The sequence below is a fragment of the Heliangelus exortis genome, chromosome 8 (assembly GCF_036169615.1).
Source record: "Heliangelus exortis chromosome 8, bHelExo1.hap1, whole genome shotgun sequence".
Classification (NCBI taxonomy): domain Eukaryota; kingdom Metazoa; phylum Chordata; class Aves; order Apodiformes; family Trochilidae; genus Heliangelus; species Heliangelus exortis.
This window is the reverse complement of record NC_092429.1, coordinates 14,570,208-14,595,762: the sequence shown is the minus strand read 5'-3', so window position 1 is coordinate 14,595,762 and position 25,555 is coordinate 14,570,208. Positions and strand designations below refer to the sequence as shown.

Here is a 25,555-nt window from a genome sequence, read left to right as displayed (position 1 = left end):
GGGTATATAAATATACAATCTATCAAAAATAAAAATGTATATCCTAATTGCTATTTGCCTGCAATGGTAGTTTTCAGTTGTAACAATCATCTCGTCTACCGCATTTTAAGCAGTTTTTCTGTTAGTAATCATTTCATGCTTTCTTGATCTGGCCTGTAACACAATAGGTTTTGATAAACTGTCAAAAACAATCCTGTCTCTTCACTTTCTTGTGTTTGGACATTTGTTATCAATTGCACTGAGTCCTCCCACAGGATGCTCCCATCAAAGCTATATGTAAAGAATATTGGACTAATAAAGAGAAGTTTATGGAGAATGGAGCTTAGACTCATTAGTCACTAGAAATTAAAATGTTTACTGTATTAAGAATGTTATTTTACTTAGAAGAAGCCGTTCTGGTGACCTCATCTTTAAAAAAAAAAATGAGAGTAGGGTTGGTAATCTTGTACATTATTGTTTATTAACCTGGAGAGAAGGTAACCCAAATAAGGCATGCGCCAGACTGGGTGTGCAGGTGCTCCACCACCACCACTCCCAGCTCCAGAGGGGACTGCCAGATACGAGAGGTCTCCCACAGGGAAGCATTTTTGTGATGTCTGGGCAGAGCTTGCTCTTGCTGAATGCCAGAAATTCCTCGTGTCAGCTAATTTCTCAGATCAGCCACACCTTTATTTCACACAGCAGTGCTTAAGAGGCTGTCCTCTTTAAAGTGTATTCTACCAAAATGTGTTTCTGGAGTAGCTGAGTAACAACATGGCACACAGCAGGGCCTCGTTGTGTGTACAGACACTGAAATTGTCCGAGTGGGGAAAAAGAAGCAACACGTAGCCAAAGGTAAGGGTTAATCTTTCAAGACCGATTTCTTTACACCAGTAGTGACCACTCTGTCCTCTGTGAATGGTCTTACAGCAGGTAAGGAGACATAGCCCTGTTTACACGCGGAGCTCCGGAGGGCCCAGGCCTCACGAGGACTTCTATCAGCCCAACCATTCCTCTGCCTCCTCTTCCCCTCACCACCTGCCAACAGGTCCCAAACGTGCAGCTACCGTCTCCGGGCCGTGCCCTGACTCACGCCGGCGCTGCGGCGGCACCTGCCCCGCCACCGGCCGAGGCCGCCGGGGTGGTGCAGGCCCCTGTTGAAGGTTTCCTAGCGACAGCCCAGCCAATGGCGGCGGCGCTGGGGCGGGGGTGTGCGGGCGGCGGGGGTTAACCGCGCGGGGGCTGGCCAGGGGCCGGATCGGTGGCGTCGGCAGCTGCGGGGCGCGGAACGGAGCTCTCTTAGGAGCCGTCTCTCTCCTCTCCTCTTCCCTTCCCCCCGTCGCGTCGGCAGCAGGTGGTGCTACGCGGAGGGGTGTGCGGGGCTTCTCCTTCCTCTCACCGGCGGCTCGGGAGGGGGGTTCCGCGGGGGCTGCGTCCCCGCCTGTGACGCGCGGCGGGTAACAGGCGCTCTGCGGGGGGAGGGGGCCGGGGTCGGGGCCGGCGCGGGAGCGCAGCGCTGAGGTACCGGGGCCGCGGGGAGCTCTGCCCGCCCGCCCCGCCTGTGGGTGCCTGGCGTGGGGCGGCCGCGGGGAGCGGTGTTGCCGCAGGCTGCGGTTTGGCGGCCGCGCCGGGCTGCGTGAGGGGCGGAGGAGGAGGGGGGGCGGTGGCGGTGGCCTCCTTGGCCGTGGCGGTGGTTTGGGTTTTGACATGTGTTTGGTCTTATCAGGCTCCAGCTGAGCTGTAGGGACGAGGGAGAGGTCGGTTCGTGTTTCGGCTGTCCTGGAGGGCCCAACGTTTTTTTGATCTCAGTGAAGCTACAAGCGGCGGATGCTCCAAGAGGTGAGAGCCGTAAAGCTTTCTACTGAGTCAGTGAATTTGTGACTGCTCGGGTTTAGCTGGTAGTTTCTCGTGATCTAACAGTAGAGGTTCCAAAAAGGATTTTAGCTTCTTGCTTGTATCTTATTTAATTTTTTAATATTTCCCTCCTGTATTTGCAGTGAAGTCCTTTTCATTTTGAGGAGCATATTTTAATCCAAGATCAGTTTGTAGTATTAGTGCATCCCCTGCTTATGTTGAACACTCTGCTGCTTTCTTTGCTGTCAGTGAAATAGTTGTATAGGTCTCCATAGGCTACTAAGGTATGATAGGTATTTCAGGGAAAATACTTGAAATAGGAGGCCTTTGAAGTAGAATATGATTGTAAAAGGTAAATTTCAATAGTGAACTTGGAAGGAGACCTAGAGAGATTGTTTGATGCCATTGATGGAGATTTCAGATTTAAGTATTACGGGGGAAAGATAGTCTTTCTTGCTTTTTGCCATGGCAAAGGCTGTGGTAGTACTACCAGTTATCATTTGGACTGGAGAGAGCATAGCAAAGGGCAGTACAAGGCTCATTGGGATCAGTGTCTTCTCTCTGAAAGTGGCTGGCATCAGATGCCAGAAAAAGAATGAAAAGATCATTAAGTATAGGTTGGTTGTACAATGCTGTTTTTATCTATATATCCTTCTATTATACTGCACTCTGGAGCTGAAGGATTTCTGAGCTGAGGTTGTATATCTCTTTCTAAATTTAATACCTGCTCATGAATGCTTTTCAATGAATTTGAGCCAGTTTATGAATAATTGCAGCAACCTCATGGTGATATAAGTTAGCAGTCTGTGTTTTATATGGAGAAAATGCTCTTATGTTTCATTTCATTCTGCTTAGCTGTTGTGTCAAAAGAAGCAATGAATAATTATTTTTTGTACGTTTGTCCAATTTCTATAGCTTTTTCATCTTCTAGCTTATTAGTTTCTTGTATGAAAAGATCAGTTAACCTTCATGCACCATTTTCAGATCTGTTTTTTTTTTTACATATATACACAGAAGGTTGTAGTTGTGTGTGATTATTTAAACTGGGGAAGCTTATTGTTCATAGACAGATGTTGTGATCATCTCTTTTCTGTCCTCTGCCCCAATGTTCCCTTAACTGCCTGTGAGCTGTTATTTCTAGAAGGCTAATCATAGTAACCCTGGGATCTCTTTCTGCATGATAATGCCTAACTAGAGGCTGTTGGTTTAAGTAGGTAGCAGACTTGTTGATTTCATTGTGTTAATTTGTGTTTATGAACAGGGAATTTCAGCTGCTGATCTTTATCATCTGTTTGCTTAGTATGAGGATAACCTTCTGCAGTGCTTGTCATTCAGTATGGGCATTTATTTTTCTGAATAACTGTGTAGAATACATGAACTTTCTCATTTACCCATTCATCACTTTTTAAAATTTGCTGAACAATAGAGATTCTTGTACAGACAGACCCCTTTGGACTTTCATGTGGTACAAAGATTTTTGTATCTTTGGGACTTTCATGTGGTATACTTTCAAACCCCCTCCTCACCTTCTTTATTCCTAGATTGCACCATTTGTTGTCTATAATTGGTCACTAATAAATCCCCTGGCAGCTTAAGAGCTTTTAGTGGGAAACACTGAAAATCCAGTTATGCTGTCTTGTATGTTGGCTCATTCCTTCTTCCAGAGCACTGGGCAGGCTTGTTAGTGTTCTTTCCTTCCACAGGTGTACTGACATTTCACAGGTCCTGCTTGTTTGCAATTATGAAGTCAATTTTGAGACACTTCTGTTTTACTTAATAGAAACTCAGGATTTTGGGGAAAGCCAGTTCCTTGAATTCCTGGCAATGTTTAGAGAAATTAGGTACAATTACTGCCTTCCACTCCATGCCTGATCTATAGATTATGAGCTACTGGAACTTGAGAGTTTAATGATTTCTGATATCTGGAATACTAGTTCTGGCTCTGCCCAATAAATATTGCTAACTGTAGTTGAGGTTTGTTTCATTGTGGGGTTTTTTTGGGGGGTTTTGCTTTTTTTTTTTTGTTGGTTTGGTTTGTTGTTTTGTTTTAAGTCTTCTGTTTCCTGAGTCAGCAAAGCTATAAAATTTGGCTAAAGTGAATCTCAGGAAAAGGAGATGGAACTAGAGAAGACAGTTTCTAAGGTTTTCCTTTTGGGTATCTGTGAAGTGGGAAGGTTTGGTAGCAGAATATTCTACTTCAGCTACATGCAATAAATGTTTTGAGTGTAAACAGAGGAATATAGTTGTGAAGATGAACAAAAATACATTGTTTAGTAACAGGAACATGCTAATGTGAAAACCCATAGTGCTAGTTCAGAATGGGTAGGAATTGGGTAGCCAGATGAAACATTTCTGTGTCTTGCAATTCTTTCAGTGATTGCATGAACAGAATTTCAGTTGTGTATGTGAAAGATAGGGTTGGATCTTGAGGTAGTGGATCAGATTGTATTTCTTATAACCTGAGTGTTGGAGGTAAAGACCATGAAAGAATGGTCATTTGAACTTTGAATTTTGTTAGTTGTGAGGAGATAATCTTGTGTGGTTGTATGTGTTGAAGATCAAATAAACATTTTCTTAGAAGTCCTGGTCTTCTTGTTTGCCAAGTAAAATGGAACAGAAAAATGTAGTTAGGATTTTCTGAGTAAGACACTCTCAGCATGAAGCAGAGATTTAATATGCTCAGGCTGTGTGATGTGAATTGCATTTTCACATTATTTTTGACAATACTGAGAATTTTAGCTGGAAATTTGACATTATTTAAAGTTCCCATAGAATGCAGTTAAGTGGAAGGCTTTCCTCAATCCTGATTTGCAGTTAATAGAAAGCAATTACATTGCCACCTTCCTGTAAATGTAAGAGGAAAGATCTGGGGTCTGCTTCGAATCCAAGACCTTCATCAAAATTACAAAAGTAAGTGAAGGTCACTAAAACTATAATAGGTCTTTAGGGAAAGGAATTTTTTCAACTATGCAGTTGTCAGTGGATACAATATGCATATTTTAGTGCTAATTGTAAACTGGTGTTGAAACAGCTGTAGAGAGAAGTTTCAAAACCCGAGAGAGTAAATGCATGGACTTCCACAGTGATTACATGAATTACAGCAATGCCTTATGACAGTATCAGTGATACATGTGTAAACCTGCCATGTCATGATTGGAGTGGGCCCTAAATTTACATAGACTGCTCTGTCTGTCTATCCAGATAAAAGCCATCTGTGTGGCATCTGTGGATTACTAAACAAATGTAAAATCTTTAAGCAGATTCACAGTTCCTTTAATTTTAGTTGAAGGAGTTGTATTGCCTTTTAAGTAAATGCAGGCACGCACACTTTCCAGGTTTGCAAGTTGAAACAGACAGGTCACAACTTCCAGTATTATTTGACATACACAGAGAAGGAATGTTTGACAATTTCTGGTTGATGCTGACTTTTTAAAGCTTTTTTTTCCAAGATATTGGGATACTGGGGACAGAGAAAAAATCCTGATGCTTTCTACCTTCAGTAAAAAAAATGCTTTCTGGGTTACCATATAGTGTGTTTCCCATTTGTGTCACACCCTGTGCAGGTTAGAGGTGACCAGATGGTGTAATACAATCACAGCACAGTGCTGTGACAAGCAAGCAAGTCTCTTCTGATTTTCTGAGTTATACAGACTCAGTTACAAGTATGCCTTTTCAAGTTTAAGCAGGATACTAAGAAATTCTAAGTATGCTGCATTGAGTAAAGTTTATAACCCTATTTCTTAGTATTTGTGGTTGAGGTATGTTATAGTCTGCACTCAGGCTTACTTAATCAGATTTCTGTCTTGAATCTTGTCTCATTAATTTTCAGTCCCTCCCCTGTTTACCAAAATATAAACTAGTAATTTTAAGAACAGTTCCTTTCAGCTCTCTGGGTTTGTGAAACATACTATTTTTTAAGTTTAGATTAAACTTCTCCTTGAAAAGAAAGATGTATTTATTACTGAATTATGTAGGAGTTTAGTGAATGGTGTAGGAATCCTGTAGACTTTTGTCAAAAAACTCCCCCTCTGCCTTTCTAAGGATAAAGTTCTGGTATGTTATTACCATGACAATTCAAGTTCTTTGAGCTTTTTTGGTACTTCACTTTTTCCAGAAAGCACTTGAGTGCCTTGGTTTAATCATTGTTTCCTTAGTATTATTCAAGCTCTCTGTGATTTTAGTGTAAGCATTTTGGAGAGGTGTGTGTATTTGGGCTTTTTTGTTTGGTTTTTAAATTTGTTTGCAGTGACATGGCTCTGCTTTTATGTTCATGAGTTTGAGTTTGTGTCTCAGAGGCTCATTTTTTGATGATCCACCTAGGTCTTGTCCACTCCAGAAATGTCTTGCTGGGGACAGGAAGTGGCACTGCCAATTGGCAGAATTGCATCCAGCAAGCTCTAGATCATTACAACTTTTTGGGCAAGTCATCAAACCTATTGGTGAAATAACTACAAAAAACAGAGAATAGCACAGAAGGAAAATCTTTAAATAGTTACAGCAGTTTTGGCTGTTCAGTGGTTTTTAGTCTTCCACCTGCAGTGAAGTCAGATTTCTGACATGAGTATGAAATGCTGGGAAGTGGCAAAATTTTTTTTTTTTTTTTCTCCCTACTGTTTTCCCAACCAGGATTTGAGGCGAGGAAAAACAACAACCAACCCAAACTGAAGAACAAACCAAAAGCAACTATAGAAACAGAAAACCTCTTAATACTTTTGTTAGCTTAAAGCCTTTTTGTCTTAACTAAGATAGCCTGGGGAGATCCCTAAAATACTTTTCAATCCTTCTTGATCTTATGTGTTCTATTATTGTTCCATAATTACACAAAACAGTGCTCTAGAGTAACTTTTCTTCCTCTTTGTGAATTTCCTTTCTTCTATGTTACAGTAGTTAAAGACAGTGGTTAAAGACAAAGTTTGTAGTGTATTAAAGATGAAGAATTCCTCCTTAATACGGTGTCTTAATTAAATTTGCATCCACACTATCTTCATCAGGAATGCTTATCTTTAGCTCATGCATACTTTAGTGAGGCTATTCTGAGCTCTCTTGCTACAGAGGAACTGCCCAGACTGGGAAGGAAATGTATCTGATGGGTCTTAATCACTGGATATAGCTTTAGAAGTGACAGCAAAGGTCCTGAACTAGCAGTAGAAGCCATGTGGAAATTATAAGATGATCTCAGCATGGGACTAAAGGTTTGTAGCATTCCCTTTAGCAGCTGACACAGGGTTGTCTTGTTCTGCACATCCAAATTAAATTCTAAATACAGTATGTAAAGATGTTTCAAGTACAAAATACTTTAAAAATAGAACCTTCAGGGTTGATTACTGTGGGAAGAATATGGTTGCACTGTCTGGACTTCATTGTACTACCTATGGTCTTTCTCAGTCTTCACTAGATGTACATATGAGCCTGAGTGTTAATTTTCTTTGTGTCCTCTTGCTGAGTACCTAGAAGTGTCACTGGAGAGTAATCTTGATAAAGCAACTGTACTGAATGCATCTGCATGTGGCTTTCAGGGCTAAAATGTAGAAAATAGTTTCATTCCCACACCTGGACTAGTCCTGTTTCTGCTTCCAGTCAAACATTGTTTGGGGTGATAGATGCTGTGTCAGAATAGTATTGTCAGTGTTGAGAGGCCAGTGGGTTGGTTATACTGTATGTGCTGGGAATTTGGGTGATAAGATCTTCAATGGCTATGCAGTCTCTTAAAGAATAAAAGCCAGTTTGTTTGAGGGTAATGGCATATCTGAAATGTGAGTAGTACTTTTGTAGACTTTCCAGCAGTGCTTAATGGGATTTGTGTGTCTTGTTTCTTAAAAATATTTTGCAATACCTAATTAGAATGCAGGATTGCAATACCAGTAATGAGAATATACTTGTAGCTTAATTTGCCTTCTTTATTTTACACTTGCAGGTTTCAGTATCTGATGGATCCAACAGAAACAAAACTTAACATGTAAGAAGTGTCTCCCTTAGTTTGACTTTGAATTCCATTTTTAAAAGCACAATTGTGTTGGATGGGATAAAGATTGTCTTTTTCTGCTATTAAGTTAATTCTTGTATTTAGAATCTGAACTTTTGTTTCTGCACACCTTGGTTTTATGGGAGAAAAAATGGAAAATGTGCACATATGAATATGAGCAGAGAGAAAGCAGAAATACCCATTAAAGAAGAACAGCCACTAGATTGGTACATTGGCTGAGTGTTCTTTCTGCATTATTTGTACTTTCTGATGTGTAATTGAGTAGATCCTGCAGGGTTTCTACTCAGCTGGGGAATAACAGTTTACCTTCCAAGTAAATTTTTGAACCTGAAGAAACATTCATCCAGCTGGTTATTTTACCTTCAGGTGATGAGCATTCTCTAACATGGCTGTGCACCAGTATGGACTCTTAAGAACTTGGTGGTGCTGCTTTGGGTGCTGTGTTTTGTGCTTTGAAATGTTGATAAGGATTTTTATTCTCTGTTCTCAAGAGACCTTTGCAGAAAAGAGAACAAACTTCTCCCTCTCTTCTCTCCTCCTCCTTTCATTCTTCACACACACACACCAAATTATAGCTTTCCACAGTGATAAAAATGCAAAGTTTTTGTGTCAGAAATTTGTAAGTTGCTTATACAGAGTGTGTTTATTGGAACATTAGCAAGGGTTAGGGGAAAACATCCCTTTCCTCTAGAAGTCTACATAGTCCAATTAAAACTGATATGATTACTTCAGATATTATTCCAAATTACTGTTTGAGGAAAAAAAAGGGGGGGGAGGTTGTCCTTTCTTGTCAGGTGGAAAGTTTGTTTCCCTGAAGCATCATTGTTCATTTAACAGCTGATGCTGTCCAAATCTTAATCATCCAAGCTGGATTTTAACTTTCCAGCAGCGCTGTAATTCTAATGCTATTATGTGCCTTCTTAACTGGGCACTGGAGGTAGGGTAGGGACAAACAGTTTGTTCTTTTCTTATGACTGCGTGACTTTCCTTTGGTTTCCAGAGAGCCAGTGCTGTACTGAGCAGTTGTGCCAACAGGGTGAGACTTCTATTTGTTTTCTTCAGCAATTTTAGTAGTCTTGCAAAGAAGCGAGGAGTTTGCCAGGGAACAGAAATATAACTATATATACAGGTTAAGTTAAATATAAATGATTAAATATTTATTAGAAATTCCTTTTGCCCTCTCTATGCCAATATATTGTCTATAGAGCCCTTACTCTTTAAGTAATAATTCCACTCAGACTGGTTTATGTTAAAACTTCAAAAGTTTATTGTAAAATTGCTTACTCATTATGTGACAGGAAAATACTCAGTATTTGACTTGCTGTGGTTTAGCTGCTGTATATCAACAGAAAGTTACCTACAGTGTCTTTGTTATCTCCACATGTGCATGGCATTTTAGTAAATGGTTGGCTTCCAAGATTTAGTTTAGTTTAGGGCTGACTTAATATAGGTAGATGCATAATTTTTTACGGCATCATATTTGCTGTACTTATTGTGTTCCAAGTGCTATGTAAAAAAGTAGAAAAATTTCATTTGGCTCAAGTCCAATAGTTGCACTCTTATGCTTGCTTTAATCTTCTAACTGTATTAGCTGCTATTGTTAATCTGAACTGCTCTTGCTATTTTAGGAGATGCCTACGTAACACACATTGCCAGCAATTGTACTAAATACTTCACTGCTGAACCAGTTGCTCAGGTACCCTGCCTGTCTTTGTTGCTATGGGAGATTGGAAGACTATTACTGTGCCGGTGCTGTCATCAGGTAAACTGGTAATATTCTTGGATTTAGTGGATTTGCTAACTTTACCAGTGTTGTTATAGCTGCTAAATAGAGAGCAGAGTTTCATGCATGACATAATTGGCTAGTTCAGCAGAATGTTAATGTGTAGCACATAGTGTTTTGCTTTAGATAGAGTCCTTACAGAAGTGCTGCTGTAAAATACTGTCCTTTCACATAATATAAAGGTTCTAAGACTTTTCAGCCACATTCTTAGTCAGATTTTTCAGCAAATCTTGTGCTTTCAGAGATTTCTTTTTCTAAATTCTGTTGTCTCATACAATGATTACAAATATTAATATTAATATATTAATATATTATAAATATAATTAATATTAAATTAGTAAATATTTTCTTGCCTGCCTCTACCTAGTGGAAGAGTAAGTAACAGTATAAAATAAATATGAATGAGGATATTGTACATTCTGTAAGAATTTTCACTAATGCACAGCTTCTGCACCTGTGTAAAAGAGAAAACAGTAGCAACGCAATTGATAATAATAATGGGCAGGTTTTTTTTCCTGGTGGAAGAGTAAAATTTGAAAGATATAATACCTTAACATATTAATGAGTCTAAAACTTCAGTGGAAGTTCACAAATAATTTTTATGGTGAATTCTTCAATATATGTGATTCTAGAAAATTGTAAGCTGAAGACTTGTAAATTTCTATAGAGAGCAATTTGAGCAGTTGGAGATCTGTTTTTTTTTTTTGCTTGAGATGTGTCCTAAACTTCTGCCCTGACTTTTTTCTTATCGTTTTTACCTTTTAGATAGCAAAAATATTTTTCAGTATACCTCAGAGAAGAAGATAACTCCTCTAAGCATGAACTCACAAGTGCTACGCTTGCCACTGCCTTCATCCAAAAGCATGCACAGCTTTTTCAGTGCCTTCTGCACAGAAGAGAATCTTGAACAGAGTATATCCTATCTCAATAGGGTAAGCTGGATCTTGTTTATTGGAGGTTGTCTCAAGGTGTCATTAAATCCGTTGTGATAGTAAAGATTCACTGGATTAAGAAGGTTTCTCTCAATGCACAGAAGCCAGCTGCTGGGAAATGAGGAAATTTCTTTCCCTTTGTCTAGAATTTCATATAGATATTGTTTCTCTTTTGGAGAACTGAGAGCTTGATCCAGTTGTTTATTTCCCCCCTACCCTTGTCTTTTACCAGGAATTGACAACATTGGGCTTTCCTTCTATTTATGCGGAGTCCAAAGGAAAAGAATTAAATTTAATATCTATCATAAACAGCATGAATGAATTGCTTGTACGGCAGCACAAGAACCTTCGAGCTCAGGAAGAAGTAGAAATGCAGCATCTGAAACTGGGTAGTGATATGGATCACTTGCAGAACTGCTATGCTAAATTAAAGGTAGAAAACAAGACAATTCCACCAATATTATGCAACACTTAATGTTTAACAGATACTGTATATTCTTAACAGTGAGCGCTATTTGGTTTTCTCCCAGGATTTTTTTAAAGCCTTTTTTCCATCTGCAAATTCATAATGTTAACAGAATATGTATTACTGAGAGAACCAAATACTTACTGAGAATTATGGCCACTTTAATCAAGGAGAATGGAAGACTGTTCAAATTTAGAGTGCTAATGCATGCTATGGGAGAAAATATTAAAGACTTCAGTTGCTATAATTTAGGGTCACTTAAAAGGATATGCCCAGATCTAAAAGATAAATTCACAATATAATTGTAATCAGTAAAAGTGTAGGTCGCGTTTCTAGTGGGTGTTTGCAGGGTTGCAACCAGTCTGTATCTGTAGATTTTTCCATGTATTTTCTCTGTTGGATTCCTTGGATAGCTGACTACAAAGGCTCTTTATAAGAATTGCTCAGAAGCTGTTTTCAAAGCTAAAGTTACTAAGCATTGTTTTGTCTCAGGATAAATACATGTATAAGGCCAGTCACTGGAGTAGCTGATTTTTTGGAAGTTCACCATCGATGTTGCTTCCTGACTACTTGTATGTGCAGTCATATTAGAGGAGTGTCTTTCCTTTGATTCTGTAAAAAAACCCTCAAACTAGTAAATAATAATTAATAATTTAAATTTGTTTTACAATTTTAATTATTAATTAATCATTTTAATTAATATTAATCATTAGCAATTAAAATATTTCAGTGCATGATTTGGGGCTTTTTTTTTTATTTACCACTAGGGCTTTCCAGCATTACCCCACTGACAAATACTGCTGTAGATTCTCAAAATCACAGTAGTCCTTTTGCTGGGATTGAACCATGTAGGAGCATTTCAGTGTGACATTAAAAATAACATGCAACTGCACACATTTTAATGCAAATGCTATGGAATATTAAATTCCAGAACTCTGCAGTTACTTTCCCCAGACAAATGGCCTTACGGTGTGTGGAAATGTGTGGAAATTTATTAGTACTGCTTCTACAGAGTATTTAATCTGGCTGCCAGTTTGTAAGGTTTCTCATCTAAATTCTTTTAAATACTATGCAGCGATTATCTTGATTTCTAACTGTGTTACCTGTATTCCCATGTTGCTTAAATACATCTACACACTTGTAGCTTACTAAACATAGGAAAAAAATAAAACAACAAAATTTGCACATAGCTTAGTCCTTTAAGTTGGAAATTTCAGGTTTGTTTGAGTCTCATTTGTAGAAAAAGATTTATAAAATGCTAGTTTTGCATAATCTATTTTAATGAAATAATCTGTGTATCTTTACTCTGTATATGAAATGTCCTGTTTGCTTTTCTGTGGTCACACTGCAAGTCAGTGTTAACTGTTCCTTGATTATTTAAAAGAAACATTCCAGTGATACTGTAGTTCCAAATTTATACAGTTGTTCAGTTTTCACCTCACTATCATAGTGTACAGGTGTTTAAAGAATCCCAACTTAATGTAATGGCTGTATTAGGTATCTGTTAAATACCAAGCTAAACGTTTATTTATTGTGAGCCAGATTGTTTCTTGTACTGGAGAATCATACTTCTTGCTCCAGAAAATAGAATTAATTTGTCACTGAGAATGCAAGATCATCCCCAAAGCATCAGATTTGAAATCTGTAGGCTAACAAAGTTCAAGAGATGTGGTTTGGCTGTTCGGTTTGGGTGGGGTTTTTTTGTTTGTTTATTTCTTTGAATCATTTGCTATTAATTCTTACAGATACTGAACCCTCAATTCTTTTTCTAGGAACAGTTGGAATTATCTAAAAGGGAAATAGTTGGACTTCAGGAAAGAGACAGACAACTGCAAAGCAAGAACAGAAACTTGCACCAGTTACTTAAAAACGAAAAGGACGAAGTGAGTGATGAACCTGGCATGTTGCATGTGGATAAATAGGTTCTGTAAGCGTTAAATCCAAGCTGTAATTATTGTAAAGTGTACTGCAGGAACACACATGCAGTTTTCTGAGACTTTCTATACTTTTGAGCATAGCTTTATGTTACAATGCTCTCAGATAGGAGGGGGCAACAGGATTCAGTCACATTCTTAAACCTATGTGTATAGGAGATTTCTGTTTGGATTTTTGTTACGGGTGGATTTTTGTGATACAGGAGAGAGCAAAAGACCAAAAGGAAGGGGAAGGAAACCCAGCCCAAAAGCACATTCTCATTAGACCTGGGATTCTTGGAAATTGAAGAAATTGAAGACTGCTTAGTTTGGGATTTGTTTCTAATATGCTTCTTACACAGTCCTATAGTGAATATCCTAAAGTTCCACCTTAAAATATGTGCTGTTCGTAAGGTTAAAATTAATGAATAAAAAACCTCCACAATTCAGGTAGTTGATAGTACAGGCTAAAAACGTGGTTTGATATGTTTTAATGTTCTTTTAGACCAAATGGAATAGGCAGTCTTTCAGCATTGTGCTGCCCAAAGAGGTCTCTTTTGTAGTGTAAACCTAACAAGCATACTTTAAAGTTAAACTAGGTCCTGAACATTGATTACCAAAACAAAAAAATCTCTTTGCTGCGTTCAATAAAGTTATTAAAGAAGGTTACATGAATTGCCAGAACAGGAGTTCAGTAATACTTCAGAGGAGCTATAGTATTATATTATGTTGTTTATGGTGGTGGTTTCTGCAAAAAAGAAAATTCCTTGGGCTAAGTCTCAGTCCAGAATCCATGGGTTGGGAAGAGTTCTCCTGATTCCTTTTGTCACTTCACCAGAAACACAGTTTAATACAAGCATCATTTTGTTTCTTGTATTTGTTTTTGTTTTCTAAAGAAATCGATGTGTTTAAGCTCTATACAGGTTTTTGTGGGGTTGCTTTTAGGTACAGAAGTTACAGAACATAATTTCCAGTAGAGCTACACAGTACAATCATGATATGAAAAGGAAAGAGCGAGAATATAACAAATTAAAAGAACGTTTGCATCAGTTAGTTATGAACAAAAAGGACAAAAAGATAGGTAAGTAGCTCTGGGAATTTTACTGCAGCGAAACAGCCCATTCTGTCTGTTAAAAATGTTTAAATTTGGTAAAATTCTTTAAAGCCAGTATGGCCCTCCTCTTGTATATTTTAATTTAAATGTTAAAATCTTAAAAAATGTAGTATTTCATGTCAGCTGATTGTGTAAGGCTAACGAACTTTTATGTTGTGTTTCATAAGATCATTCACAAGATGGAGGTCTTTATAAAATCAGTTTTTCACTAGAGATAATTTTTAATTCCTAAGCTAGAGCTGTCTCCTACTTTCTTGCTACTGCTGCCATCACAGGACTCTCGATAATGCACTGTATTATACTCACCACTTAAAACTGGGAAGAAACATTGCATGAACTTTTCTCCTTGAGATACTGAAGTATATTTGTGCTAACAATAAGCAATAAGAAATTTTAGAGAGGAAACAGCAAGATAGACATAGCATCTAGTGCTCTGTGAAATGAGGAGAAATCTTGTGACTATTTGTATGTATTGTATGAAACTTGTTTGACATACTCATCAGTGGTGTTGAGTGTGAGTATAGTTTTTTTTGTGATATGTTGCTAAAAATGGGTATCAGTGTTACATAATTGACAAAAATATCAGCACCTTTTGTTCCTATATCTGGCCTGAGAGAATTTATATAAGTTTTCTCCAGTGAAAGTCCTGCTCTTTTATCCTTTCTCAAAGTGCTTATGGGTAAACCAAACCAGGTTAGGAGAGAAGCAGGAACACTTTGGCTACAGAAAGTCTTTTAGGTATCAGCTCAGTAATCTCTAGAAGCTTCATCATGAGGTCAGTAAAACTTACTTTTGGCACATTGTCAACTCCACTTGTTTAATACTAGTTCTAGCATCAGTGAGGACAAAATAACAGGGTTTTAAATCTAGTTAACTGTTTGCTTTTTAGCTAACTGGAATTGAATTTGGACCTCTAATCTGGAGTGATGTGGTGTTTCAGGGTGTTTGTTGTGTAGTTTTTGTTTCTTTCTTTTTCCTTCAAATGTGGACAAAGAAATTTCTGTTTTGAGCAATACTTTTTTAAAGGAAGTTGATTAGTCTAAGCTGGAGATAAAACTGGCATTTTTTCCAGAGGAGAGATTACAGTTGATTTACCACTGATGTCAAGGCTGAAATAGGGATAAAGGTGCCATTAAGAAATGCATGAAAAACACAAGGCAGGTTGAGAATATTTCCTTCTGTGAGGTTCTGAACACAAAAATCTTCCCTTGATTATCTTATTCTTACTTTGTTAAGCAGAGCATTATTGTTTCATGTGGGTCTTAAGACTGAGGGTGTGGTATTTGGTAATGTGGTATCTTGACAATAAATACATGTAAATGCAAATAGGTAAATATAATGTAATCTGATTTATTTATGTGTTTGCATGTTGTTTCACACTTTGAAATATCCATTTAATTTGTAGCCATGGAAGTTCTAAATTATGTTGGCAGAGCTGATGGGAAGAGAGGTGCATGGAGGACTGATAAGACAGAAGCCAGGTAGTTGTCTTAGAACAACATTAATTGAAGCATATATTATAACTGCTATGTTGTTACTGTGAGATTTCTTCTTCCAGAAATGAAGAAGAAATGTACAAAGTTCTGTTAAGTGATTATGAACAACGCCAAAAGCAGCTTTTAGTGGAAAATGCTGAGCTGAAAAAAGTTCTTCAGCAAATGAAGAAAGAGATGATTTCACTTCTCCCACCACAGAAACAGAAACCTAAAGAAAGGTGTGAAGATGGGCCAGTAAGTATTCTTCAGTTAAAATTAAATCTTAGCTTGGTGTAATGCTGGAGTAATTTAATCATTATGGGGGAAAAAAAGACAAATTTCTTGTGGATCTCACAGTTGATTGCACATCCTTTGCTGTGCTTGAGATCAAACCAAACAGATTTTCAGTTTAAATCTACTAAACTATCCAGAACTAGTCTCCCCTGGACCATTTAGACTTTTATATCTGAGTTTTTGAGATAGCAGTTCAGGTTTGATGTTTGAATAGTAGTGTACTGGAAGTGGAAGAGGGAGGTGTGAATTCCATTAGCAGTGGTTGTGGTCTTTTGGAGAAAAATAAAGCAGAGCAAAATTAGCATGAAAAAAATCTTTGTCTTAAATCCTCTTCCTGCTGCATAGTGAATTTATTGTCAGCTTAGGTTTGACAGCAGAAGCCAGGAGTCTGAACTAGCTCAAAGATGTGTGAGATTGAGTGAGTCTTGTTAGCTGGTATATGCTCCCTGTGATGGGTTTCTAGGAACTGCCAGGTCATATGCTGTCAGGGAACTGGACTCCATGGCAGTCAAATTACCTTGGATGGAAAAATATTTCCTCTTCAGTACATTAAATCCATATTCATGTTTAAGTAAACAAGCACAAATATTTGGAATGGTGGAGTGGTTTGCAGTTTCTTGTTTCTGCTTCTACAGGTGCTGTCAGACCTGGAGGAAGATATTGGAGAGTTAAATAAAGAGAATATGTGGGAACTGTCTTGTGAAACTGTGCGAGAACAGCTTACTAACAGCATTAGGAAACAATGGAGAATGTTAAAAAACCATGTTGAAAAGCTGGATAACCAAGGTGAAGTTTAACTCTATTACATGTACATATAAAATGCAACTGATAATTCTGTTCAGTATCATGCTCTTAGTCACCTTACTGACTGTCTAAGCTAAAATGGAAGGAACTGTGACTTGGCAGACTTTCATGAAAAAGTTTGTCATGGGCATTATTCTGTTCAAGTTTTAATTGTAAATGGTTAGGAAAGCAATTAAACTCCAAGCCTGGACATGGGTATAGTTTGACACAGTCATCATGAACTTTCTGAAGAAATAATTATTTTTATTTTGCAAGTACATGCCCTATAGTAACCTTTTGGGGGATATACCAGTAATGGGGATGTGACAATTTGAAGTAATTGGATGCAAAATATGTAAATCCTTCTCAAGAGTCTTGGCTTGTCACATCCATACCTCTGAGGCTTCTTGTGGCATTCTAACACAAACCAGCTGATGTGGTGGTGCCGGACTCTTCTTATTTCCAGCTGTTAAACAGCATTAAAAGATGGCTAAAAATATATAAAATTCTTTCCTAGTATTATTTTCCTGTGCAAGCAAATGCTGCTGCTACCACAGGGATGTTTGCAGTTAAGAATAAGACTGAGAAGGTCATGCATGCAATTGCAAATAAAAGAGCAGATGGTCTATGAGAATATGTTTATACTATAGAAAGGACTTCAGGAACACTTGTTCCAAGTAATACTTGATTTGGTGTAACTAACTGAAAAAAAAAAAGCTATAAGCATCAGGAAAAATTTTTCAAGTATTTCCTATTTTCTTGAAGGGACCTATTTTGGATTTATAGAGAGGACCATGGTGTAGTCCTTTAGGATTCAATGTTTGAATACTGACATTAGGGGATCAAAACTTCTCATTACAATCACTGTGATAGTTATACATGAAACTGAATTCAGCAGTATGTACTGTACAAAATTTTATTACTTACTAATTCATTCTCTAACTGTGATGAAGATATGCACACAATGTTTGTTAGCACTGTTTCTCCTTCACAGGACTTCAAGGAAAGGCTTTCTTTTTATATCTGTGATAAATATAGTTACTGTCATATTTTTATGAACACACATGCCCTTCAAAAATGAGCTCAGAAGAATAGGCTAGCAGCATGTTCATTTGTCTTGTTTTTCCTTTTAAAAAAACTGCTGAAACAAGTGGGGGTTTCGTGTGACAATTGAATTGCAGTGCAGATGCTTGGTTTACCTTGGGGAATGCAGAACAGATATGTTTTCATTGCTGGTTTTTGTCTGAACTGGATTTTGTGCATAATTAGATATGTACCACCAATTTTGTCTTTTCTCCAATATATGTATATATATAGATGTACTTTTTCATTTTGTATGTGCCTTTCATGATGAAACAAATACAGTCTAAATCCTTCTGCTATGGCCACGAGTCCCTGATGTGAGGGATTTTTTGGCTTTGTTTTTAAGTATCTTTTTTCTTCCCTTAGTGTCACGTGTACATTCAGGAGCTTTGAATGAAAAAGATGTCATTTCCAGAGAAGACCATGAGCTGGAAACTGAAAAGCTAGAGCTAGAGATTCAGCAATGTAAAGAAATGATTAAAACTCAGCAACAGCTCTTACAGGTAGGAGTCTTTCATTCTTCTTGTTTTCTTCAACTAAATCCAAGATTATTTGTTTTTTTACTGTGCTACTTTCCTCATCCCTGAGCCTTTCTCCTTTCTTTGATAATGTTCTTTAAATAAAATATATTAATGGTTGGTCTGAGTAGAGATGTGCCAATGGGTTGGTTAGTAATTTTAAGAGTTTATAATCCTGGTAGGAATAATTTTGAGGGATAAACAAAGGTGTGGAAGACTGAGGTCAGCTGTTTGAACAGAAATTTTGCTTGCCATCTAAAACTCTGCCCCCACTGTACTTACTGTTTGTTTCCATATTAAACTTCCACTATTTTTCTGATAAAACTGAACTTGTGTGGAGATACTGCACTTCTTAAAATTCACACCCAAATTAATGTTTCTTTTTTATATCTGCAGCAGCAGCTTATGTCTCCGTGTGATGATGACACCACTCTGTTACTACAGGATTGCTACTTGTTGGAAGAAAGAGAGCGTCTTCAGGAAGAATGGAGACTATTTAGAGAACAAAAAAAGAATTTTGAGAAGGAACGAAGAAGTTTTACAGAAGCTGCCATTAGATTAGGACTTGAGGTAACAGAAAAGTAGAAGGGTATTAGAAAAGGGAGCTCTTGTGGAAGACAAGTTACAATTAAGTAGTTCTGCTGTTATACATACTGAAGAGCAGCCATCCAGCAGTAGCTGTTTGCTAACATCTACAGATGAAAGATTATTCCCATAGTGTATAAAACATATCTTTGGTCATTGTAGGAGATCATTCTGTTGGTATCAAAAACAAAAAAAAGAGAAGTGTATATTGGAAAGTACAGTTGCTGCAACTGAAATAACCTGTTTTTTCACATTTTAAATTGTCTAAGTAATCCCCCGAAATCAGTCTGTTTGTTCACTAAGTTCTTCATTAGATGCTGCTTAAGTTTACTTTCCTATGAAAGCAAGGCCTGTGCAAACTTCAGTCAGATTTGTCTTCAGGGTTGAATTCCTAAACTTTTTTGAAAACCAGTGGCTAGTGTAGCCGCCTGTGCTTCTGCTTGTTAAAATGTTTAATTGTGAAAAGAGAAGCAATGCTGTAAGCTTTAAGCTCCGTGGGTGTTTGTGAAAGTTTGCATTGAAATTCAGCTTGCTCTAATTATTTTATATAATGGAGACATCCTGTTTCACTGATGGGTTTTGGAGATGAAATAGCTTGTTGTTTGGTTCCAGAGCCACAGGATCTTTTGGAGGTTTGTCTTTTACCCGTTATTTTCATTTTCTGTGCTCAGAAAATGAATGGAATTGGAGTGGTTGGAAAAAGAAACAATCCCTTTCTTCCCCAGTTTCAGAAAGAAGTAATCAGTGCTATATTCAGTGTCATTCTTACCTGTTTAGGAGAAGGCTCAGGGTTGAGGTTTAAGCAATAACCCTTACTGGCAGCTGCCCAGAAGTGAGGGCTACCTCCAAGAGGCTGTGCAACACTGAGGGGAAAAGGGAGCATAGAAGGCAGCAGTAGGAGATTGTGTCACTGGACTGGAGAACAGTAAAGTGAAAGGATTAGTCAGACCTCTGTGAAACAAAACATGGGGTTTGGCTTGTAAGTGCATAGCTCCTCAGCTAATCCTTGCTGGATTCAAAAGCTTGCTCACATGACTCCAGTTCTGTGTTAAAACTGCTGGCTCTCCTTAATTGCATGGACAATGTGATTTCTGCTGTGGACTAAGCTTGTTCTGTGGTCCCAAGTGTAAATTGCCATATCTTTTCCTAGAGGAAGGCATTTGAAGAAGATAGAGGTGCGTGGCTGAAGCAACAGTTCCTAAGTATGTCAACTGATTACAAGCACTCTGAAAATGTGACATCTCCAAGTGCCTTCTTAGGAAGCAAGTATTTCATTCAAATTATGTTCTTGTAATGTCTTTCTTCCAACCCCCTTTTAGCTAGAAGATACAAATATGAATAAAAAGATTAAAAAAAAAACTTGAAGACAAATTTTACTTTGTACCTGTATGCCTCTATATGTCAGGGTAACTGATGGTTCAGAATCTCCTTTTAAAAAGGCAATTGATAACCAGTAGTTATCACAGTTACTGGTAATGACTGGTAATGAATTTATATTTGTGAAGAGATGTAGTGAGTACCAAGTACATGACAGCACAGCTGGTAAGAATGAGGAATTTTTGGAATAAATAAATGTGAATATGCTCATTAAGGCAGTTAAATAAATCCTCATGTATAGAGATTTCAAATTGAGAAGTCTTACATTTGAGTGACTTTAAGCTTGCTTCAATATGACTGGTTGCACTGGTGGTTGTATATGTAACTGCTTAATTTTCAAATTTAGAATAATCCTAATATTAATATAACTGCAGTGGCATTAAGTTACTTTTAAAAATTATCACAAATCTATAACAATTAGATTTATTATTATAGATCTGCAATAAGATGTTTAGTATGTTTGGGTTTGGTTTTCTTTTAAAAGTAGAAGGCATAAAGAAGCAAGTGCTTAATTTTTTTTTCAGTTGCACTGATATATATATATATATATATATATATATATATATATATATAATATAATATGTATATACATCTCCTTTAGGCTTTGACCAAGACAATCAGTTAGCGAAATCCACATCTCGGCAAAGAAAACCTCAGTGTATGTTGAGTGATCCTGTTTCAGAAGAACCTTGCCAGATATCTCAATATATTACGTATAACAGGTATCTAATTTATTTTGGAAATGGTTACCTATTATATATCTTTAAACATATATAAAGTCTTGTGGTGAGCATAGAAACTGTTTGAGTAACTTACTAAAAAGCCTGATCTAAGTCTTATGATTTATATATAACAAAACATTAAATTTTGCATCATGAAAACAGCATTGTGATTCTGTCTGGAGTGTAATTTATTTGCCTTATAACAGTCTCTTTTTCCCAGTTCCAGTGCTGCAACAAAGAAGTCTGCTGGAGAAATTGAGCCAAATCAGTGGGTGGAAAGTGACAAAGAAGAAACTGAGTAATGCACAAAGTCATGGAAAGACTCTGGCACTCTGCTGTGTAGAAACTTGCACATAGAACAACTGCCTTAGACTTCCTAGGGTTGCCTGCTGGGGTTTTTGTTAGAGATTTGTTCATAAATTTTTCATTCTAAAGTGAAACAGAATGCTGTGAGTTTGATCATTCTTCTAAAGGATTTTGTGGTGATCTGAATTGTGGTGTGTGTGTATGTGCGTGCACATGGCTTGTTTTTTAGACTTTTTTTTTTTGGCCTCTTCCTTGCAACTCTTGAAAGCAGAATTTAAAAATATATAAAAGCTTTGATATTTTTCTAGTAACAGAAGCTTTGATTTTGTGAATGAAGCAATGGTCTGAAACTTTGACTGTAACAAAATACTGGATCCTAATGTTGTCTTTCATCATGGGCAGAGATAGCACTTTTAGAAATTGTTTAATTATTGGAAAAATTCATTTATTTCTCAAGCATAACTGGCATTAAAGCTTCTTTTGCCTCAACTTGAATGTACAGTATACTGTAGATTTTTAACAAAACAGGTTCTATATTTATTGTGTGATTTGAATATACCTCTTTGATATTTCAGATGACTTAAAGTGCAAAATGTTTATATATTTGTAAATAGACAAAGTGATTATGCTGAGAAACCATTAAATGAAACATTATTTTACTTGCCATTTTAAATTGTTTTATAGTGATATTGAGTTTACAGATCTGGGATGTTCAGTGGTTCAGTCAGCAACCAATTTATTTCAAATGTGAACAATAAATGTGTTACACTGTTCTAAAGAAAACTGGTTCTGTGTTGTGTGCACTAAACTTTTAAACTGTCATGGTTTAAGGCTTTGCACAGTATCAACAAATCTGATGTTGGTTTTGGTTTTTTTTAGTTTTTTCTTTTAGTTGACTCCAGAATCCTTTGTGGTGTAGCCGTTGGGAAATGTGTTTTGTTTGTAATATAAAAATACCCAGGTATTGATAAGGTGTTTCACTCTCCTTCATCTGACCCTGAGCATGCACTTTTCCTTGCCCATTGCCAATCCATCTTATCTAGTGTTGGGTTTTCATGCATCTGTGACTGTGTGTAGCTCTGATCCTAGTGCACCTGACCTTTTGGGGTTGTCTGAGAATCTTCTGCCTTTCTCAGGATCATAGGAAGAAAATTAATTCTGCAGCCTAGAATCCTTCACTGAAAATCCAGTGCTGCTCTACCTGTTATCCTCAGAACTGGATGTAGTGGAGTGACTGGACTGGCTAGAAATAATAGCAGTAGAATAACATAGGAAAGGGAAGAAACTGGAGTTCTGCAAGAAGCTAAGACAGAAAATTGTAGTTTATGCTGATAAATTAAGTACTCAGAGTTGCAGCTTGAGGTGCAGTTGTAACCAATGCAAACTGCAGAGGATCCTTGCAGTACTTTCTCACAGCACCCTTAAGGAAGCAGAAGTGCATACACTGATCTTACTGCTCAGCTTGCTGTTGCATAGGTCACGTTGGAAAGACCATATAAATAATAACTTTTTTTTACTTCCCCAGTTCTCCCTCAGTAAATGGGTGATAATAGTTATGTCATCTGCTGAAAGGGTTTAGCAGCATGTAGTTACTGTTGGGCTCACACCTCCACAGCAGGCTGGAAAGCTTGTGCCTGAATATAAACATAAAAATCCAAAAAACATTTTCGAAGATCTAAAGTGAAAAAATTGATATGTTGGCAATTAGGTGGGGGAACAGTACTTTACAGGTAGGATTCTTCTTTCCAAGCCTGCGAGTCCCTGGTGGAGGCAGTGCCAGCGCCACCAGGGGCTGCTGCTGGGCTGCAGGAACGTGGGGTGCTCCCTGGAGCTGTGGTGAGACGTGCACATACGTTCAGTTTACTTGGACTTTTTTGCAAGATGTTTTTTCTGCATGGCAATAATGTTTAGGATAGATATGCCTTTGACAAATTAAAGAATTTACCTATTAAATCTTTCAGGTTTGTCTATAAAATGATTAGCAGATAATAAACATTTTGTAATAACTTTTTGATTTAGCATCCTGTAATAGTGTAAAACAGCAGTGGAAACTCATTTGGATGCCTCCATGAATAAACCAAAAGTGGTAAATGTGTGTATGCAACTGAGTCCTGAGCTGACCTGCCACACCTGGTCTGGAAGTCTGGTAAATAGGTTGAGTCTGTCCCTGCAAAGAAAGAAAATGTGCCTAGAGTTTTTGGATTGATCTAGGTACAGTGATCAGGAAGCTTTTAAATCTGAAGTTACTATAGTGATATGAACACTGCAGATGGTTTGGTTGGTAGTATGGTGACACTGCAATATTTTCTGTCTTGGAAACAACTTCAGGATCTTTCTTACTTGAAGGCTGTTGAAGAGCAAAGGGGGACACTGCTCACAGGAGTAATAGGGGGTATTTGAGGTAACAGAGCAAATGCCCTACCTGAGAAGGAACAAGAAGTTCTTGTTACCAGTGACTGATCAGCATACCTATGCATAGTATGGAAAAGATGAGCCATTCTCTTAAACTATGGTGTTTTGTTTAACAAAATCTTTAAATGCAAGATGTGTTGCTTCTTTTTTTTCTGTCTATATGATGAGTGTATTTACTAAAAATATCAATTGGATTAGGTATGAGAATTTACTCTATGGGATTAGATTACAGCTGCTAATATTTTTCATCCCTGGTGGTTGAGTATGATACAGTGCAAAACAATGCAAAACAGCCCATTAGCAAAAAAAAAATTAAAACTTAACTTTCTCCCTACAAAGCAGCCCTCTTCCTCCTTTGACAAACTGCTTCCAACATTTTCTGCAGGCTTGATCTGTTTTCAGCAGCAGCAGGACAAAAATATTTTCTTATATGTATGAAAATCAGTCTATATCCTAACTTTTTCTTATGGATTGTTCTATGTGCACTTCAACCTGGCCAAGGTAACTAATAAGTCCCCAATATAATATCAATCTAAACAGGTTATTCTTGAAAAGAAAATAGAAGTATTTACAGGTTAATGGCAATGCTGTCTATGATGAATTATTTGTTGTTTTGTAACTCCTACTACTTTTGGGTTTTTTTCCTTGTTGCTTTTTTTTTTTTTTTAATTTGCAGTTACCACAAAGCTTACAAGAAATCATGCTTTACTTTCTTCCCCTCCAACCTCCGTGAAGAAGTAGATAACACAATATGAAAAGCTGGTATTGGTTGAATCAAAATCTGATCCTAAAAGAAATGTTCAAATTACCCAATGATTTATTTCTTGCTTTCAGGCAGCATATCTGGCCTCTAATGTCCACCATGCCAAGCAAAGTTCCACTTCAATTAAATAAAAAAAAATTTAAAGATTCTAATAATATACACTGTTTTTCACCCTGACAATGTACTTGTGCTCCTTTATTAAAGCTGGGAGTTGTACAAGATGTACAACTAACTGGAATGTAGAACAGGTAGGTTTGTTTTTAAAAAATGTTCAATGATAAATTATTGCAATTGAATAGAAGAGCTTGCAGATGTCATAGCGAAAAGCTTGTGATCTGAGACAAAAACCATACATTTCCTTGTACATACTCATCATGGAAGAAGAGACATTGCTTGCTGATGTGTCCCATCTCCCTCCAAGTGTGGTCTTCTGCTGTGACCTGGATGGCAGTTCCTAAAATAGGGATTGCACAACCTCTGAGGTATTCACAGCACAGATGGAATCCTTTAGAAAAAGTTAAGACTTGTGGGACTGACAACCCAGGAAAGCGGTTGCTTGTGGGAGACTATAGAAACTGCTGGGATAGAAAATAAATGTTCATTTGTAGTCATTAAAACAGTGTTTGCCAGAAATCACAGTCCTATGGTTAATGTTACAACAATGTAGGTATTTAGGGAAGAGAAGCAAAGAGCCTGAATAACCAGTATGCACTAGGTGTTGAATTAGAATCAGACTCACGTTTTTTGATGACTTAAAGCCTGCTGTTTATTGCATTGCCTGCAGCTACCCCTCCAGAAATCCCCTCCAGCTCCAACACCCCTTTTAATTTTTCTTGCCTATTTTGTTGATCCAGCTGCCAAACTGCTTGTTTTGGCAGACTGTGTAACATTTTTGGGGGGACTGACCAGAACTCATTGCTCCCTTTTGATGATTACCATGCTCAAAAAGGGCAAATGTGCAGCTCCAGTTGCCTCCATGCTCCTGATGTTTCTAGAACAGGCAACTTGTGTGAATGTGTCCCTGGGCTGTGGCTAAATCAGTGATGCTGCTGGCTGCAAGCCTACATCAGTTTGGGTGCTTGGCTGTTTGGCTCCTTAGAAAATGGAAAAGTTCTATCTGACCTGCACTCCTATTTCCCCTGTTTTGCTGCTAAGAGTCTCTCATGGGTTTTAATTATTCACATTTAGCTGTCATTTACCTTGGAAGATAAAA

At 37.6% G+C, this 25,555-nt stretch overlaps 1 protein-coding gene across 4 annotated transcripts; it reads left to right on the top strand.

Moving 5' to 3' along the window:
- Window positions 1-1,231: 1,231 nt before the first annotated feature.
- SSX2IP (SSX family member 2 interacting protein) lies at window positions 1,232-21,950 on the top strand. Of its 4 annotated transcripts, none has more exons than XM_071750546.1 (17): window positions 1,232-1,333; window positions 1,706-1,818; window positions 7,748-7,789; window positions 8,817-8,852; window positions 9,445-9,578; window positions 10,365-10,531; window positions 10,764-10,964; window positions 12,770-12,880; window positions 13,856-13,991; window positions 15,430-15,505; window positions 15,583-15,754; window positions 16,429-16,579; window positions 18,026-18,162; window positions 18,574-18,747; window positions 19,913-20,024; window positions 20,741-20,861; window positions 21,082-21,950. In XM_071750546.1, the coding sequence occupies exons 5-17, from the start codon at window positions 9,536-9,538 to the stop codon at window positions 21,161-21,163; spliced, it is 1,683 nt and encodes a 560-aa protein (XP_071606647.1). In that variant the 5' UTR covers window positions 1,232-1,333; window positions 1,706-1,818; window positions 7,748-7,789; window positions 8,817-8,852; window positions 9,445-9,535; the 3' UTR covers window positions 21,164-21,950. The 4 variants fall into 4 exon arrangements, with proteins under 4 accessions (XP_071606647.1, XP_071606649.1, XP_071606648.1 ...); XM_071750547.1 differs by lacking the exon at window positions 1,232-1,333 and adding an exon at window positions 1,361-1,436; XM_071750545.1 differs by lacking the exon at window positions 1,232-1,333 and adding an exon at window positions 1,397-1,500.
- The last annotated feature ends 3,605 nt before the right edge of the window (window positions 21,951-25,555 follow it).

Excerpts from the sequence above, each read along its gene's own strand:
- SSX2IP (XM_071750546.1), top strand. The coding sequence starts at position 9,536 with ATGGGAGATTGGAAGACTATTACTGTGCCGGTGCTGTCATCAG. Across the intron at positions 16,580-18,025 it reads TGAAAAGCTGGATAACCAAG|TGTCACGTGTACATTCAGGA; the intron begins GTGAAGTTTAAC and ends TTCTTCCCTTAG. Across the intron at positions 20,025-20,740 it reads TCCAAGTGCCTTCTTAGGAA|GCTTTGACCAAGACAATCAG; the intron begins GCAAGTATTTCA and ends CATCTCCTTTAG.